The sequence below is a fragment of the Opisthorchis viverrini genome, assembly GCF_000715545.1.
Source record: "Opisthorchis viverrini unplaced genomic scaffold opera_v5_283, whole genome shotgun sequence".
Classification (NCBI taxonomy): Eukaryota; Metazoa; Platyhelminthes; class Trematoda; order Opisthorchiida; family Opisthorchiidae; genus Opisthorchis; species Opisthorchis viverrini.
Window position 1 is genome coordinate 515,512 of NW_008751942.1, and position 19,150 is coordinate 534,661.

The 19,150-nt window shown below is 45.3% G+C and overlaps 2 protein-coding genes across 2 annotated transcripts in view; one reads left to right on the forward strand and one right to left on the reverse strand.

The window, feature by feature from the left end:
- Positions 1-16,239, reverse strand: part of T265_09543 (hypothetical protein) — a gene marked incomplete at both ends in the record, with an annotated part of 36,789 nt that extends 20,550 nt beyond the window's left edge. Inside the window, 11 exons of the mRNA XM_009175646.1 lie at positions 1,652-1,857; positions 3,011-3,079; positions 4,012-4,196; positions 7,686-7,858; positions 8,515-8,822; positions 11,346-11,490; positions 14,200-14,280; positions 14,327-14,563; positions 14,604-14,754; positions 14,792-15,011; positions 16,107-16,239. Of these exons, the coding sequence (XP_009173910.1) occupies positions 1,652-1,857; positions 3,011-3,079; positions 4,012-4,196; positions 7,686-7,858; positions 8,515-8,822; positions 11,346-11,490; positions 14,200-14,280; positions 14,327-14,563; positions 14,604-14,754; positions 14,792-15,011; positions 16,107-16,239 (1,908 nt within the window). The remainder of the gene's footprint in view (positions 1-1,651; positions 1,858-3,010; positions 3,080-4,011; positions 4,197-7,685; positions 7,859-8,514; positions 8,823-11,345; positions 11,491-14,199; positions 14,281-14,326; positions 14,564-14,603; positions 14,755-14,791; positions 15,012-16,106) is intronic.
- Positions 1,233-8,264, forward strand: T265_14881 (hypothetical protein; the record flags this gene model as incomplete). Its single annotated transcript, XM_009175647.1, is given in 3 exon segments — positions 1,233-1,291; positions 1,296-1,550; positions 8,186-8,264. Coding segments are annotated over 3 exon segments (336 nt in total), but the record flags the coding sequence as incomplete, so codon positions are not given.
- Positions 16,240-19,150: the final 2,911 nt, after the last annotated feature.

Sequence of the window (19,150 nt, forward strand, 5' to 3'; positions counted from 1 at the left end):
ATACATAAAGTCTACTGAGCTCATCGGATGCCGCAAATCGCTCTCATAATAACAAGATTTCAAACCAATGTGTATAAGTACAGGAACAAATACGTTTGTTCTACTTTCAAAAGCCACAGAAGAACGATAATTAAATGACTTTCGAAATTCAAGAAATGAACTACACATGTCGTGCACACCATGTGCACCAAGTGACATAACACTCGTGGCAGTGTCGTCCAATAAACCATATTTTCGTCGGCGCCATCTTCGACAACTATAGAGCCGTACAACTCAAATTGAAACTGCCCTCAGTAGCAAAAGGACAGTTTCCCATACACTCTGTTCCAGCCATCTTATTAGACCGTAAATAGAGCACTCTCCTAAGTAAGTAGCCCTTTAGAGGAAACAACCTACGTAGCCTGGAACCGATTTCTACTTCAATCCCCCCTCAAGGAAACACATTCTTTCCCAAATAGCGACATCCATCCGGATTTCCACCTCAGGCTATTGATGTCAATCACCTTCAGTACACTATCCCACGACATCAGTGGGCTCATCCATGAGACCTGCAAAATGATACCGGTTATGGAAACAATCACAAGGGGCGAATAACGAACTGGATGGGCACAGTCCAGTCGGACGTCGAGTAACTTGATCTCAACACAAAATATAGGACGCATTAGTGAAACTGAAATAGGGTCTCAACCTGAGTGGACCTGCTCTGTTGTCATTTTTTTGGGGTAATGCAGCAGCAGTAAGAGATAGCGATGAAGAGACAGAGAGCAGCAAAGAAGCCGGCCGACGTGAGGTGTTGTTAAAAAAAGTGCCTCTTCCGTGCGTTCATGGATTCGATCTGTTTATTTTGTTTAGGTTAAGGGCTCGAGGATATTTGTTGGAGGACGGAAACTATAAATTCTATCCTGAATGAATGAAACCTCAAATTCCATCTACTAGATAAGAGAATTTCCGTGAATAAGTTCACCGGATCTCGAAAGCAACCGATGGCGACCGTTTCTAATCTACCACTTCACCTTGCTCCATTGTTGTTATGTTATTTCCTTTTTCTATCGTGCCGAGCGTGTCATCCTTTACCAGGATCAAAATCTCATTTTGAGCCAGTTAACTGTGGTGATGAATACTGAAGCACAAAATTAGTTTAGATCAACGACCATATGTTTACAAATCCCAAAAAGTCCAGTCAATTACCTAGGTAAATAAGCGAACGCTGAGCGTATTTTTCATCTTATCAGACGCTTTTGTTCTGAAAGAAACAAGTACGAATGACTTCTTGGTATTAAAAGCAATTATGGTAGGGGATAGAATACCGTTGGGGGCGAGATGGACAGCGCGAATTTACTGACCGGAAGGTCCGTGGTTCGAACCCGATCTCTGCCTCTCGACTTCTCCTGTCTAGGCTTGGGCAACCTGGCAATATCCTAGCCCTCGTGCCTTCTTCGGGTGGCATGGCAGCTGTGCACCGAAAGGGTGCTAAAGTTGAGCGGTTTTTTTATAGAATACCGTTTGTATGGCTCCGTTCTGTGTTACCGTCATTCAAAGAAATGATAACAGTAAGTTGTGCACAGTTTCACCAGCGGCATCGACACACGAGCACAGAATACAGCACCCAGCGTTCCAAAGATAAAAAAAATTGACCAACTTGACATCTTACCTGAGCTTCCTGAGTCGGTCCTGGTAAGACTTCACTGGTGCGGGAAGAACAGGAAGGCCACAAGGGACAATGGCCGACAGCTTTCTTACAGCACACCAGACAACTGCTGGTGGACGACCATGAAATGTTCGAAACTGGAACATGCACATCGATTTGTCCCACTTGAACCGTGGTCCATGAGTAACACGATGAAGGAGTTGAACATGCTGTTGAATGAGACACAAAGTTAATTTGAGAACTTCAGACAGTTAACAGGGGTGGTTTCTCAGTGTCTAGTTCAGCACATCTTAATACCAGTAGACTGTACCGGTATCAGACAAGTGGAGCGTGATAGACTCCAGATAGGCATTTGCACTCGACTTCATCATTTCAAGTCACTGTCGGTTCAATGACTAGAATGGCAGCCACATTACTTTAAACTACTACGTTAGCAATGTATCCGAGCGTTGGTAGCTCGGATGCGTTCATTGTGTGTAAATCAGGCGACCGTTGATCTGTCTGACGAACTTTGCAATTAGTCTGTAAAAGTTTCGTCACCAACTGAGCAGACAGCAATAGGTGCTGGGGCGTTTCGAATGTAATTGCATAAAGAAAAAATGTACTGGTCCTTAGTAAGCTGACAACCATGCTCCAATACGTGGCTCACCCAGGAAAGTCACAATCGGTCCATCGCTGCAGAAAGTTTGAGAACCATTGTTCTTGCTGCATAAAAACCCAGGAAACATCCAGAAGAATCCAGCTGAATTCGGTAGGAGCAAATTTATCGCGTCCCTAATCACTATCATCAAAAACACCAGTGCTGCGCACCGATGCCTCACAGTCGCCAAACGTAAATAATCCATTTTCCAAAGGCCAACAAAAAAGTCGTTTTGATGGCTGATTCCAATAAAACATTCTAATTTCCCACTGCCTCTGATTCAGTATCATATGAGTTCTTTGTTCTCTAAATGTACACGCAGAGAGCATTCGGTAAGCACTGTAGAGGGGCTGAATGATCAGCCCCTATTGATGTTTATCTTGTCTGATATATTCTTAGTATATGTAAGGGGGTGGGGGAACTCAAGATCCAGGTCTAAGCTGGATTAATATCTGATATCGTTCCGCAACGGCCGAAAGAATGCACTGAAAAACTGTCAACTGTCAACAACACATACACAATCATTAGTAGTTTGGCTTTGACTATATTGTATATTCCAGGCCTCCAAAAGCTGCTTTGAAAATAAACGGGTTGATGGTCCAGAGTACAGTATCTTAAAGAGGACATTAAAAATCCCACTCATAAGATAGTCATACATATCAGGAAAAGGCAATCAGAGTGGAACTGTAAACAAATACCAAAATTAGGCCAAACATTCATACCTGGAGGACCTCGATGACCGCTGTTATCCACGCTGCTACTGATAGGCTCCAAAGGAATGACACAAAGCCCTAGAAATGAAGGTGAAGAAACAAAGCGGCATAACATCATTTGTCCGAGGAATTACTGTTACTAACTAGTTCGCCTAGGAATTAGGCGTCTTACTGTCTTTTATGAACCATTTTCAAAGTTTAGCCTTTATTCCGCCTCTCAAAAAGTAATACTATCGGATTAGAACTTACCAGCTTGCCTCTCAGCGGCATTCGCTTTTCGGAGGATAAACTTGGAAAAGTGGTACCAATGCATTCTTTTTAATTCCTGGATAAGTATGCCGATAACTGCACTTCCGGAATGGTGAAGCACCACGATTGTCAAAATCACATAATACCCACGCCCCACTACCTTGGTTGTTGATCACGTGACAGCTGATCTGCTCAGACAGCCTGGTAATTAACTTGTAAACGTTTCGTCACCCCTCACACAAGGAGACAGTCCGTTAGCGCACTGAGGAGCAAGCTAACTTCTAAGCTGGGCGAATAAATCAACTACCGTCTGATCCACAGTCGACTAACACCAATTAGTGATACATTATTCATTGCCCTTCTGTTCTACGCCAGGGGCCTTCACAGAGCCTCCCGTCAACCAAATGAAACCAGAATGGCAGTGATGTAGATATAGGGGGATTTCTAGCAAAACTGTCACCAGTGTTGTTAGACGTGTCTTAACTCACTCACCCGGTACGCCAAAACCGTCTTTACAAATAGCCGTCAAACTTCACTGAGTAGTGGGGAGTTCCTGTATTCTTCATCCAGTGTGACCTGTCCGTAAACGTTGTGATCCCGGCCCTTGAAGGATACGTTGTAACTGATATAAAGATAAACCTTAGATAATCTCTCTCAATAATTACTGACCATAACAGTCAGTCACGAAATTTTCCTTGTGCAGACAGTTTGAAAGTGGCCGCTGAATAAGCTAACCCAACGAGCAGCGTTAGCAAACTTACCAGGAGATCCATCCGCCATTTGATCTGGAACATCTGGGCTTGCAGGAGCCTCTGTTGTTGTTGGAGAGGCCGGGGCGCTGTCCAAATCAGCTTTATTGATACCCCGATCCCGTCGACAACTTCGTGTAACCACTGTACAACTGGTGGCAACCTCCCGTAGAGCCAGTTCGGAAACGGAAAGTTTGCTATGAAGAGCGAAAATGGCCAAGGTTTTACACTGTGTTACCAGAAAACAAAAATTATATATGGACAATACCAATGAAAAAGATAGCCTATTCCAATTTATGGTTTTTTTAGTCGCGTTAGCTGTATGGTGTGGAAGATGTCAGTCTAGGAATTTTAAAAGTGTATTTAAACACCCCTATCCGATGATACGGGCTCCACGCCTATGAGTATCCACCCTGAGACTCTAAACAAATAACCTACAGGTGTACGGCAACAAGCTAATCCTATCTGATTTTATGACTTTGCCATTTCTCGTGGAAGCAATGGTTTGGCTATTGAGAACACTCAAGTAGTTATATCGTACGGGCTATATCCTAATCTGATATGCTATACATCAATCATTGTGTGCTCTTATCCGATGAGCCCTCTGCTAAGCTGGTATTCGAGATCGGCCGATGAACCCGACCTATTTCGCACTCACACAATGAGTTGCATCTATCAAATACATAGCCCCGATAACGGTAACCCTATTGCGACGAACGATGCCATTGTCATGTCTTTGCTATGAATGCATCTTTAGTTTGAATATGATGGGATAGGTTATCTGTGCATTCTGACATGATAACCACTCCACATTTGTGTACGACATAAGTAACCTACATGTACTTCCATCTGAGAAACACTATGATCGAAATATGGTCTCTGCGCAGAAATCGTGCCAAATCACGCGCGGAAACACGAAACTCACCGTTATTTCGCATGGCAAAACCAACTATTTGATAGAAACAGAATACAAACCGAATGCTTGTGCTTAGTCACAAATGGGAGAATAAATAAGGATGTGAATTGCAGTGTATCTATCTCAAGTTTAGATTTTTAGCTCAAGAACCAACGGACACGACGTAAGTAACTTCCGGATCACCTAACTATAAAGAACAAAAAAGATGCCAGATTATACATGTACTAAATTTATCGTTACAACAGATGATTGCGAAATGAGATTAATGATTCCCTACCATCAACAACGGTGACTAAGCTAATAAACTCGCTTTGCAGTCTTCAGTGTTCTTATCATGAACCAACACCTCCAGACAAACAAACGATTCCATGCTACCTCAATCACCTATGACATTAACGACTTATCTAGAATGAGTAGTATTGATCTATATCACTGAAAACGGACCGGTGCGCTGATACTGATCACTTCGGTTCTGTCGACCAATGAGTTTAGATTATCTCTGAAAACCCCCAATCGGTGCATCGCTAATTCAAACCGCATAAGTTTGTGCATTTCACATCCCTGTGAAATGCACAGTTCTGCTGGGCTTCATATTCCCGAGTGGTCAGCCTTCGCTCTTCGGGGTTACGACGCGACTGAATTTGGAGATCTGCCGATAAATTACCGCTTGCGGGATCCCGCCACTATGTTTATACTGCACCAGGTATTGGTACCGTGCGCAGAACACCAGATATACTGGATCATTCAAGATTTCCTAGGTGGTCTGGGTGCAGTCCAGCTGAGTTTCGGTCAGCGAATGAATCCCCACAGAAGTCCACATTAAATCTGATTTATTTATGTCGGCATCCAACATACTCAGGCCTGCATCGAGTGTCAAATGAACACGTTTAGGGTGCCCGAGTTCTATCACCCATAGGCTTAAAATGGTACTTGAAAAAGCGATGACCTGGAATGACCGGAGAATAGGTTCCCATTGGAAAATGGAGCAACACAGTACTCCCCACTGGAAGAGAACATGTTAGCGTTGGGAGCTGGCAGCGATCCATGTAGGACTCAATGAACATGCCTTGACGTATGACGGATGCCTTGCTGGAATATACCATGAAGATGGAAGACAGAGGGCAATATCCACAAACGAATGCGAACACTAGCCATCCGATCGAACACTGCGAAGCCAAGAATCCAAATAAATAAGGACGCCCCCTTCATTCGAAATGAGTTTAGGCTTGATAGACCATGAATCACTTATCCAAAGTACTAACCAAGATCTAAATATACATATGAACTTTTCTTGCCCTGCCAAACTCCAAAATTCCCCAATAGTAGCATTAACCTTAACGGTAGCTCTTGCCGCAGGGATCAGCTGAAGAAAATTCAGCAGTCGGGTAACTAAAAAGTCCCGAAAACCATCTATCTCAGTGATGAAACCCATCCGCTTCCCCAATTGGCCGTTTTGTTAGGTGACGTGAGATTACAAATAGCTCTCCTGGAAAAGGTGAACGATCGGCCAAAGTAATCAAGAAAAGGTAAGAAGATGAACTACTCACAAGTAACTAAGTGTGAATCACGGATAAGAGAGTATTTTAAACCTAGCCTTCAATTCAGTGAACGGACAGTGAGATTTGCTAAGAACAAGGTAACAGCCCACAGGCAACAGTGCATTGAGATTTGCTAAGGACAAGGTAACAGCCCACAGGCAACAGTGCACACAGAAAGACAAAAAAGAGTCGCTGAGAGACCATATACTGTCCTAGACAGAATAGTTACATAAATGGCCATCGACCGGATGAGGCGATCCTTCATCCCCATGAGGGATTTCTCGGTATGTATGATAAACCACATCACACGTCCAACGAATGGAAGAGTAGTGCGAAGCGAAATGGGCGTCCATCACACTGATTATTGGTCAGCCTTTGTTGCAGAGTAGAAATTCCAAGCTCCTATCCACAGAGTTGCCGTATCAAAGCTCTCCACATTCGTAAGATGCGCAATGATTTCCAACAAGGATAGAATGGCCGCAAAACGCCTCTCAGTTATTCGGTATCTATTGACTTCGCGTGAGAGAGTGACCATGTGTAGTGGATCTATACAAGCAGCCGCACGTTCATTCGGAGATTCGCTAGCCAGGAGGTCCATTAAGAAAAGGTGACCATTAGGGTTCACCTTGTTAGAGACAGAGAGACCCAGCTAAATTTGTTGCCAGAACAAATATGAAGGACCACAGTACGCCAGTGGACATGTTTACCGACCAGCTGCACAACATGTATTTGTCAATGGAAAGGCTGACGGTTGTGTCGATGTTTCTCATAACCCATCATTGTGCTCAACTGAATTAATGAAAAGTGCTGCAATCCCTAAGTCCGTCGTAACGGAGGCTGAAGATCCACAAAATAAGCAAGTGGGTATTATAGGGGGAAATTGGCCCAGCACTCATAAATGGTATGGCTCTCGGAATGGAAAGGATATGCTGAGCAACAATACATGGCTCACGTTTTGAATGTCAAACACTTGAGTTGCAAGTCGTATAACCTTGTCCGTAGTCAAATGAACACAAAGGAACCGTAGGGTTTTTTAAGTTTTCATATAAGGTTGGTGTAAATGAATAGGGCGAAACTCAGCAGTAATGATGGCAATAACAGCGATCATTGAGCTAATTGAGCGGAACAATAATCATAAGGATATTGATAACGATCGCGGGGTGTCCCATCGAACATGTCAAAATCACCAGCCAACTGAAAGCATATTAGCGCATTAATAGGGAAGATCTTACTTGTTGCTATCGGACGAATCTATGTCAATGGACAGGTTACCGAGATCATCTGTATCGTCATCTGTTGCGTCAGTGGAAGAGATGCTGATCGCATTAATTGTTCGACTTCGGGTGGTCATGGGATTCGACCGAGCAGGTGACCTTTGCTGAACTGGCATGGGCGCCTTCGAAATCTGTGAATGTTCACAAGTGGTATATTCCAGTCAATAAGGTAAGGACAACTTTCATTTAAAGGTAGGTTCTTTACACTGGTCGTTATGGGTCCCGGATAAGCCTACCAGAGCGAAAAAACACAGCGAAGTCGTAACGCCAGTCACGTGGTATTCGAATGTAAGCAGACATTAAACAAACTTTGGAGAGAACACTAGCTGGCACCCGTTAGAAGTTGCTGAAACACCGCTAAGATATGAAATATCGCCGGGACGCTGTCATGTCAGGCTACCAACTGACGTCCTAATTTCTTAAAGCTGTCAATTAATCATCGATCCTCACTGATTCAGACAAAAAGTATACGCCACACAAAAACCCGCGTAAAGGACGCCAATTCAACACAAGTTGATGACCAAGAGATCTGTGGCTAGAATCTTCTGCCCCCAGAATAGCCCAGCCGTCACACTTTCTTCACGTGGCATGGCAACACAGGTGGGCTTGAATGAGTTACCTGCTGTATCATTAGCATTCCGTCGCCCGATGAGGAAACTATCAAATAAAAAGGGGTTTGAAGAGTTGAGTCCGAGAGAAATGTAACCCATGCTCAAAACTTTTGAAAGTTGAAAAACAGTAGCCAGTGTGTAAAAAAAGGGTGTGAAAATCTGTCTGACAAACTCACTCCACTAAATGTAACGTCCTCGGACCTTGTAGGATTCTCCCGCACACTGGTCCGAGGAATTCGCTTTGATCGAAGTGACCTGCGAGTAGTTACCGTCGAAACACTAGCTACAGGCGACGACATGCGGGAGGAGCTGGGAGTAGATTTCGGCTCCGCAACCTTTGTAGAATCAGTCAATGAAGGTAGGTCGGCGGTGCAAGTTGTCTGAAAGCTGAACTCGTAAAACATACGAGTGCGCATACGTGGACTGAGGGGGCGTGACCAGACCGTCCCATGAAACTCAATAGTAGGATGACCCACTGATGACCCTGAAAAATGGACCATGTCAATTTTACTGGCTAATAGAAGAAACCACGATGGACGGAGTAATCTTTTGATGTAGTACGAACCATCCTGGTAGGAAAATTAGTTCGATGGTCACAGTCGCATAACCTTTTCGAAATACAGCGCAAATCATTGACGCATTAAGATGAAAACCAACTTTCTTTGAAAGTCATGAACAGTCGTGGAGAACACAGTAAAATTCAGCCGAAGAGTTTAGACCGCGGTGGTGCGATCCATACTACTCTATGGATAAGAGATGCAGCTCCTACGCGCAGAGGACATACGGAAGATGTCAGTGTTTGATCATCGGTGTCTCCGAAGCATCGGTCAGGTCTGGTGAGAACATCGCATTAGTAATGCTGAGGTACACCAGATGGTCTTAAGAAGAAGGGACTCTCGCTTCATAGGCTGCGCTGGTTGGGTCATGCACTTCGCACGCCAGAAGATCGTCTACCTCGCAGAGATCTTTTCGCTCAGTCCTGTGCTGAGTGGAAGCGACCGAGAGGTGGACAATGTATGATCTGGCAACGAAGTAGGAAAACGCTAACCAGTAAACTAATTCGAGTGGGCAACTGCCGTTTCCCTGCATGGGGACCGTGGGACTTAAATCACCAGTGGTCATTGACATTAACGAAAATGGCCCAATCGCGCAGTCAATGGCGCTCGTGCATCAAAGCTTCGAAACTGTAGCAGCTGATACCCAACTTCCGGACAAACTGAGCATTCCTTCGCTCCCAAGGCTTGATCTTGTATTCCACTTTCCCGTTTTCCGGGGATCGAAACTGTAGCAGCTGTAACCAATGTGCCTATAGCACACGATTTATAGCTGACAAATTAGTTGATTATTGAAATGCTATGCCTAATCAGTACTAACTCAAGTCATAAACTGTAAAATTATGCCTGCCAGCCAGGCACCTATCAGAAATTTACCCATGATACCCAACATTTGGTAGAACCAGTTCCTCCAATAATCGTACAGCTCGGATAGTTTCTACCTTGTCAAAAAAAACCTGATGAAATCAGTCCGATGGTGTTCTAGTCGGTCAGGTTAGACCAAGGAAGGTTTTCAACAATATACAAATGGCAGCAGAAAACAAGTGATAGAAACGGCAAAAGTTCTAACGATGGTCGAACCGAACTAACAACAACAACAACAACAAAAATGCAAAGGGCCATCTTTAAGAACAGCAAACGGAGGAATATTCTCAGATAAGAACAATACAGGGGGTACATTTGTGGCAGTTTCATCCGTTGTGGTTTTCGCCCATTGTGTGGGCCTAGACACCATTGTCCATTGTCAGTCAGACTAACTCCGGTGTACCCCGGCTCACAGAGCCCATTCCATCTCCATACAAACGCGATCATCTAACGGCCTATTATGGTGCTTTCTGACCTTGCAAGGCCACCTTGCCTGTCTAGCATTCCAACTGGTTTCTTGTTGTCTATGTATCTCTTCATGAACGGTACGCTTGTACGGATGCCCGTTAGTATCTTCTACCTCACGTGCGGATTGGTCCAATTCCAGTACTGGTTAAGGATAGCCACTTACTGCCACTGCATGTGGATTATTACAGTTGGCACCACACGCAAGGCATGCGAGGTTTGGTGTGAGCAATAACTTTCGCTGTAACTTTTGGCCACCGGTAACAGCTCTTAATCGACGCTGCAATTGATCTCACAACTGATCACCAGAGTTGACCTCATGGCTTGTAACAAGCTGAAAAATTAATTCACGAATTCTCATATTTGGCTGGCGTGCGAGGCCGACCTGTGGCCTCGAATTTACCAGAGGAAATTTGTCACAGCAGTCTGACTGGGTATTAGCATGCATAGTTTCGCCGCACGACATGGGTGTTATTGGCTCAATAGCTTCGCTCTTTTGGAGCAAAAGTGGTCACTACCTAGCTTACTGAGCGAACCAGATGTGATAAACGAAAGTGTCTTAAAAAAGAATGCCTGCCGAGAACGTTTTGCGGGCGCCATACTGACCTCAGAATCTCAACTGCTCCTGTCTAGGCTCGGGCAACCTGGCAGTATCCCAGCATTCGTGCATCTCCTGTTGGCATAACAGCTAGGCACTGAAAGACTGCTGAAGCTAAACGATTTATTCTTTTATACTGATCCAAGACCATCAAAGCTGAGATCACCAAGCTTAAGAAGGTCCTGTAATTTAATCCAGTGACTCGGACAACTGGCAGTATCCCAGCATTCGTGCATCTCCTGTTGGCATAACAGCTAGGCACTGAAAGACTGCTGAAGCTAAACGATTTATTCTTTTATACTGATCCAAGACCATCAAAGCTGAGATCACCAAGCTTAAGAAGGTCCTGTAATTTAATCCAGTGATGATGATAGGATATTAATACGGACATATGAGTTCATCAGTCTGCGTATCATTCAAGATGGCCTGCGGGAAACAAGACGAAATTGGCGTGACAAAAAAAGGTTTCAAATGGCAAGCAAAAAGGTTAATCGGTCACTGCTGGAACACTGAAAACATGACGTACCCAAAGTCGATCTGTTCACAGTGAATGGCATGTAGACTCCCGCAAGCGAAGAATGCTCGAACAGGAGACTGATAAGGGAGGACGAAATGACAACTTCTCCTTTCAAATTGGTTCTAATCTTTCGGGGAACCATCCGTTTATTCATCTTGAAAAAATGAAGTGATAATGTGCAGCCAATGTGCGAATAAAGTGCGATGTAACAGCGGAAGCGGCGATCGCACTATCTACTCCCCGAATGGGGTCGACCAGCACTAAGTTGGGCGCTCACTACTCGAATAGGTCATCACCTCATGAGTTCATCTACGAAATGGGGCGGGATGAACTAAGTGGGTAGAACGCGAATTTACTGATCGGAAGGTTCGTGGTTCGAACCCAACCTCTGCCTCTCAACTTCCCCTATCTAGGCTTGGGCGACCTGGCAGGATCTAAGCTCTCGTGCCTCCTTCGTGGGGAATGGCAACTAGGCACCGAAAGTGTGCAACAGCTGAACGACTCACCCACGAAATGTGAATTAAGAGTATAGCAAACTGGAGGAGGCATATCAGCTTCGCCTTCAATGCCTGACCGTGCGTTTCCCACATCCACTTTCCGGTGGTAGAAACCGTAGAAGCTGGAATCGATATACCCATGGTACAAGGTTCATAGCTGATGAACTGAACTGAATTGACGCGTTGAAAGGATTCCTTTAACTTGATGCTATCTGGTACGAAAGAAGAATTAACAGCCGAGTATGGTGAGAATGATACCATGCAACGGATTGCAAACCGATTAAATGTACCTATTTTGGACACTGGACAATTATCACCCATTCTAACTGGCATTCTTCAGGTCAGTCACATTAATGTGACGGAAACGACTGCATCGTGTATTTATTCACACCGTTCGACCATCTTGTCTGCAATGTTCTCTCTCACGGAACCAACTGGTAAACAGTAAGTTGGAGTGTAATGAGAACGCGCATCCACATAGCGCCCCACAAAAGTGGGTAGGACATTATTGTCTGAACTGTTCGACGGTGGTCTAGCATCAAGAAAACCTCCCAGTGCGAAAAATTTGTCTACCTCAAATTTCGGGGTTGAAAGAAACACTTGAAACCGAAAAGAGCACATTCCCAAAAAGTACAGCCCACAAACCACGAGTCGAGACGCAAAACGTGCATTAAAAAATTCCCGAGCACTGAGTCAACGAGGATCAGATTAAACCTGCTTTTCGGAACCTAAGATCGGCTCAGTGATTTGCTCGCTCATTCGCTTTTTCACCGGGCGAATTTGTATCAAGCTCACGACTGACTAGGCCAATACTCAGGCCTATGCACGCTGAATTCATCGACTGGTTCGGAAGTGTAGGATCATACCTGACGCACCTGTAAACCTGATGTCTCTAAAGTGTGGCCAGTGACGAGTGGTAATCGCGTAACGCTCTGGTGGCCGCTGACTATCCGAAACACCGTCGTTCAGCTGTATCACCTTCTCGATGCCTAAATGCCATGCCGCCAGAAGGAAGCACGAGGGCTGGGATACTGCCAGGTTGCCCAAGCCTGGACAGAGGAAGTCGAAAGGCATAGGTCGAGTTCGAACCACGGACCTTCCGATCAGTAAATTCGCTCTCTAACCATCTCGCCCCCTCCAAAACACCAACAGATAACAGATTGAATGTGACCGGAGTAAAAATGAGGAGAACTAGTTAGTTCTATTGACCACTGTTCTAGAACATCAAACCCATGGTGGGCCTTTGAAGAGTTTTTAAGAACCTTGTAAATGTCAGGGAAAATGCTTCGGCGTCTTAAATATGGTTCAAACTGAAACATGAGGCAGCCTTTGTGCAGCATAGCTGATTGAATGACACCACAGAAGGGATTCGGTTGAGATTTCACTGAGTCTCATTAACACAATTTGCAAGAGTGCGTACTTCCACAGGCATTTCTATTTCTCATGAGTCAGTTCCATAAGTAGGTTGTTTCTGTCGTTTGGTACCCTCATAGCACGTCGTGGACCTTATACGTGGACGAGTAAAGGTATAAAAACAACTCTTGGCTGTGGTCGCATCGTGCGCTATGCGACCAACTCGTTTGTAATTGAATAAATAGTCTTGAACGTTTTTTAATTCAATTCTCCGTTCATTGCCGAGTATAGAACCCTGTAGTCACTGAAGGCGAAGCGTACACTGTCCAGTGAAAATACGCTTTTTGTGAGATATATGTAGTCTTGTCAGGATTGCCCGGAGTGAAACTACCCATATACGGAAAACCGTAAACGTTTTCCGCCATTTTTAACCGTATTTACTACCTCGTTGTCTGGCACAGGCATGCAATTCCAGTGAGAACCTATAGATAATTCTCAGTGGAACCTAAGCCCCAAAAAGCGTTCACTTATATAAACAGCGCCAGCTCCAACGGCGTGCCTTCTTAAAAGAACAGGGTACCACTGACATCGTCCGATAATAACTTAAAGGGAAGTCTCAGTGGTGATGTGTCAACGGCAGTGAAGCATCGGTGTTGAACACTGATGTCATGCTGTCGATGATGATGATGATGATGATGATGATGATGATGAGTCAACAAGCACACCCGAGCTACCAGTGTTTTATAAATTCACCCAAAGCTGGCAGGCTTTTCCTAGAATCCACGCATAGCGAATTTTATATTCAGAATGTTCATCCGATACAAATTCCCCATTTCTGAGAATGGGCCGTAGGAAGCAGAAAAAGCATAGGATATTGCTCAAACCTAGGTATCAACAATCGAAAAGTAACGAGTGGAGACAGAACATAAATCCTTCATCCAAGAGTTCACACCCTAAGTCCCAAATTGTCTCAAACTCATGGTTATAAAGGGAAAGACAAAGACCAGACGTACCTCTATGTCATCTGTTTTTGGAAAATGATCCAAAGAAGATAGCTTGAAAGAACTGTGGGGAGGAAGAACCGTATATTTGACCTGGTGATGATGAGTAATGAATGGGAATAAATCCAGAATAATTTACGGAAGACTGTGGTCCACTCATAAACGTGCCCTTTTCCGTGGAAGCCTGGATAACTATGTGGCGCAATAGGCGATAACGCCTAGGTACAGCGGCAAGCGTAGTCTCTTGTTGATCAACGACGGACTCATAAACCAGGCGCTCAGAGGCTGCCGGGAGACATTTGTGTGCACAAGGATGGCAATCAAGTAGTTGGGTCTGAATGAGCAATTGAGCTTGGGTCACTTTCGCGTGAGCCACCTGAAAACAGCCACTAGTGAAACACAAGAACACAACTTACTTTTAGATTGTGTGCCATATTCTTCCTTCGTTTTTTCTGTTTTGCGTTAGTCCCTTCGTTTAAATCGCCCTCAAGATTGCCGATGGTCGACAAAAGATGCGTATATTGATTGATGTCTTTGGGTGTTAGCAAAACTTTGGGCTTAAAAAAACTGGATTTTGGTGAAAGGACTCAAGCATATCACTTACCAAACACACTCCTTGGTTTTCACATCCAAATTTTCTTGGTCTTCCTCATCAACTAAAATGTCTACTGCCGTTCCTTCCTCAAATTTACGCCTTAAGTCCTCAAAATGATGAAACACGGCAGCTTGAACATCGAGAAGATTCAAGCCCGTGGTTGCGAGCTGGGAAAGCGCAACCTCATCTAAAAACATTCTCAGCTGCTGTTTAAGAATTTGCAGTGAATCTGAAAATGTGATGAAGCATATCAACATATCAGTGGAAAATACAAGGACTGATAACTTTCAAGTCAAGTTGGTCTAAACACTTTGAAGTGCTAAACCCGAATGCAGTATGATTCATCGTCAATATCCAGGCCGAAACGGGCAGCAATAACATACCCTTAATGCTGTAGTTCAAAGTGGGAAGTTTAGCCTTGGTGTCAGGTCCGCAAAGTTCCGAGATGACCACCATTATCGTGGACAGTTGGAACCGTTTCAGAAACCGGTGTTTATCGGACATACTACCATAGAGGAAGGCCCATCAAGACTCGAAAAGATAGGGAAGGAGTAGGGACTTAATGCAAAATTCCTTTTGCCCCCAAAGAGCGAAATCTCTCCACCGTCCGAAACCACTGAAATAAACACACCTGAGAACCATATCGGAACAAGACACCATCGGGACTGAGTACTAACTTTCTTTACGAAACTCCCTGGTACATCCCGGACACAGTGGGACAAGCATTAACCAGACAGTGACCCTCGCCGCTGGGATTAATTACGTCCCACGTCCTATAGTTTCCAACCATGCATAAGCAGAATAAACTGGACACCACCCAGGACCATGCGAAAGTCCTACACCGGCTAACTTGAAGTTAGCCGCTTTCACTTCACGTTGCTACTTCATGGCCTGTCCTCTGATGAACTTTCACCAACAAGGACTTGAAATTTAAAACAAGGAGTTGGTAGACGGCGGTCAAGGCGCTTGCGATACATGACCCGAACCCCTTAACCTGATACGACTAGTCTACTTTTCGAACAGATCCGACTCGCTATGTATTGGTCGCTTATGGAACGTTCCATTACGTACGCGGTACAGCTAGTTACCGTCTGCTATACTACGCAAACATGTCAAATACCTGAAGACGCCGTATAGTAACGCAAAGAAACAGAACTCCGGTGCCTGCATTTATGTGAATAGACTACGCTACAAAAAATGGCCTCGCCACTTTTCGCTTTTTTCACGCATCACGCCCCAACCGGCATCAACTGCAAGAGCAAATCACTTGCGCCTGTGATGCAGCGCCAACAACTGTCGGAGAAAGGTTATGCCACGCACTAACCGGAATTAGAAAATTTGTTGCCTAATAAAGGTGTGTGCTCTGAGGTTGAGAAGCTTCTTACCATATCCCCGCCGTGTGTTATTTGGGTCAACGGTGAAAAATCTGTTACCCAAACCCTGTTCAAACAGAGCATACGTAGGTAATAGGTCTCCTCAGAGGCGCCGACACCCCAGGAGAAAAAGACCAAGCACCGCGAGATGCGTTTTATAGTTCACGAGTTTAAGGTCGCCAACCATTTTCGTACAGTCACGAATAGACTGGACCTTAGCGTGGTGTGACGGCTTATGCACCTCAGTGATCCATTGGGCTATACTGGGGAGTGTCCCCGTGACACTCACAGGGTTTCATACCAGACTGGTCAGTGGTTAGAGGTCTGACGAACACAGTCTCCTGGACCTCCAGGTTGGGGGTTGGAACATGTGGCGACTTGTTCCGAAGAAATGGTAATGCATTTGCATTTCCCGCCAAACACCGCTGCCTTGCGGTTAGGCTTTTGAGCAAAAGGCTTTGGTTGAGGACCCCAATCGTCCTCCTGTCTAGAGGGGTACTCCTCGGCAGTATCCCAGCCCTCGGACAATCATGACATTCACAACAATACTCTCATTCCACATCCGTCGTCGCGTGGTGCCATCAGCCGGGTCGCCTTACTTGCTGCATACAGCAAGGCGGGTAAGCGAAAACAGGCTACTGCTGACGCCTCCCTTCTTTCTCCTTCACATACTTTTTCTTCCCCCTCTCCCCACCCCATTAATAACTCTCTCCTTGTAGGCCCAGCACGTAGGACTGATGACTCCGTTCGTCATGCATCGGTTTTGCGTGCAGCATCTCTTCGTCACATGGTGCCGACATCTTCAGGAATCTCCAAATCAGTCCTCAAGCCTCGACACCCAGTCTATCTGGCCGCGTTCAATGTTCGCACTCTGAAGCAAGCAGGACAACAAGCTGCTCTTGCACTCACACTAGACTCGCTTGGCATTGACTGCGCTGTGTCTCAGAAACGAGACTTCAATATGCAAGCACGGTGATTGAGCTAACCGCTCCGTTAGTCTCCACTCGCTTCCGGCTGCGCACCTCTGGTGCTGCTGAGACGGGATGCACAGGGGTTGGTATCGTGCTAAGTCACCGGGCGGAAGTATCCTTACTTGACTGGATACTTGTTGATAGTCGCATCTGTGCGGTTCGTCTGGCGATGTCTGTGAAGAAGCCTTGCAAGCGGCAATTTGACAAATATCTGTTTATCGTGTCTGCCTACGCCCCAACTGACTGTAGCTTCGACGCCGTCAAAGATAGATTTTACGACGCCCTGAATTCCCTGCTGCGGCGAACTAAAAGCTCAGACATCGTGGTGGTTGCCAGAGATATGAATCCACAAGTGGGCAGGCTTTACGTATCTGAGACTCAACTAGGACGTCAACATGGATTGGACTCGGTGCGTACGGACAATGGGGAACGATTGTCTCAGCCGAAGTCGCCTGGCCAGATGGTGTCCTCCAACAGGGCCGGCCACAAGATGAAATCGACTACATTGCCATCAGTTACCGATGGCGCGGATCAATAACTGACTGCCGGTCGTTTTGGAACACATTTGTGGACTCTAACAACGCAATCGTCCAGAGTCGCTTCTCCCTACGTCTCTCAGGGCCGCGTAAGGCGCAGACAAATCGCTTGGCAACTGAGAGACTGGCAGATCCGGATGTTAAACAAACTTACCAGAATCACCTTCTAGTCTCTTCCAAATGCTTCACCATCAGATGTGGACTCATACTGGGGCGAGATCGACACCTCTTTGCATAGTGCTGGGAAATTTACTGAGAGACAGATCCGGATGTTAAACAAACTTACCAGAATCACCTTCTAGTCTCTTCCAAATGCTTCACCATCAGATGTGGACTCATACATACTCGAGATCGACACCTCTTTGCATAGTGCTGGGAAATTTCCCTGGGGCACGACCCAACCAGGCGCACCCAAGCACTAGATATCAGACCGGATGGTGGCACTGCTTAAATCTCGGAGAACTATCCCAGGCGGTCCGGAACACAACACGGGGCGAAGAGTTATCACACGTCAAACGAAAGTGAGCGTGCGAGCTGACCGTGAAGTATGGTGCACACAGAAAGCCGAAGAAAGGGAAGAGGCCCAGAAGGCCGGTAATGCCCGAAGATTATTTCAGCTGATCCGGTCAAATGACCGCCGGAAACCACCTGTGAATGAAACCATCAAACATCAGAATCGAACGACCATCACGAATGAAGAAGAACGCCTCGATCGGTGGGCTGAATACGTCGAACAACAGCTGCCGTGGCCGTGTGAGAGTGCACGAATATTTCTGCGGAATCTTTCGTACACAAAGCGGTTTCCATCAAAGATGCCTAATCTACTGAATCTGAAGGGACGTGTTTATCAAGCCACAGTACCTGCTGTTTTGTAGTCTGGCTGTGGACACAAAATTCAAAATAATGTGACATTTGTTGGAATCACCCTCTGTCGAGCAGATTTTTCCTATTACATTACGACCGGCAACGCTAAATGCACTCAGTGAAACGCAAACGCGGTTTGCTTGTCACAGTATGGTTTCCTTCACAAGTCATATTTATGCAGGTTATTGAGCCAAATAAGCTGTCACGCCACAACTCGCCCTTGCTACGTGTCTATAAATGGAGAAGTGCTGAACAGAATACCTCTCCGTCTTTCTATATAACATGAAGAAACGGCACCGATGACGGCTGAGCTTTCAGATTGGTTGCTAGACAGAAAGTATCCATTACATATTTCAACGCGTTGAGCACGAGCGTTACACGCAGTGAAACCCAAATTTGAGTTGTGCAAACAGTTAAACCATTTGGCTGGTTTGTAACCCGAAGCAAGTATTAACTGCAGTAGGTTGAAGAACACAGGTCAGTTGGGCCATATTTAACCAAAATATTCAAACAAATAAAGTGTAGCTGTATGCCACACTGGAAGTCAAGTGTAGAGTAATGAAAGCAATGGACAAATTCTACTAGGCGGTTGCAAAATTAAAACATTTGTAAAATGAAGGCTTT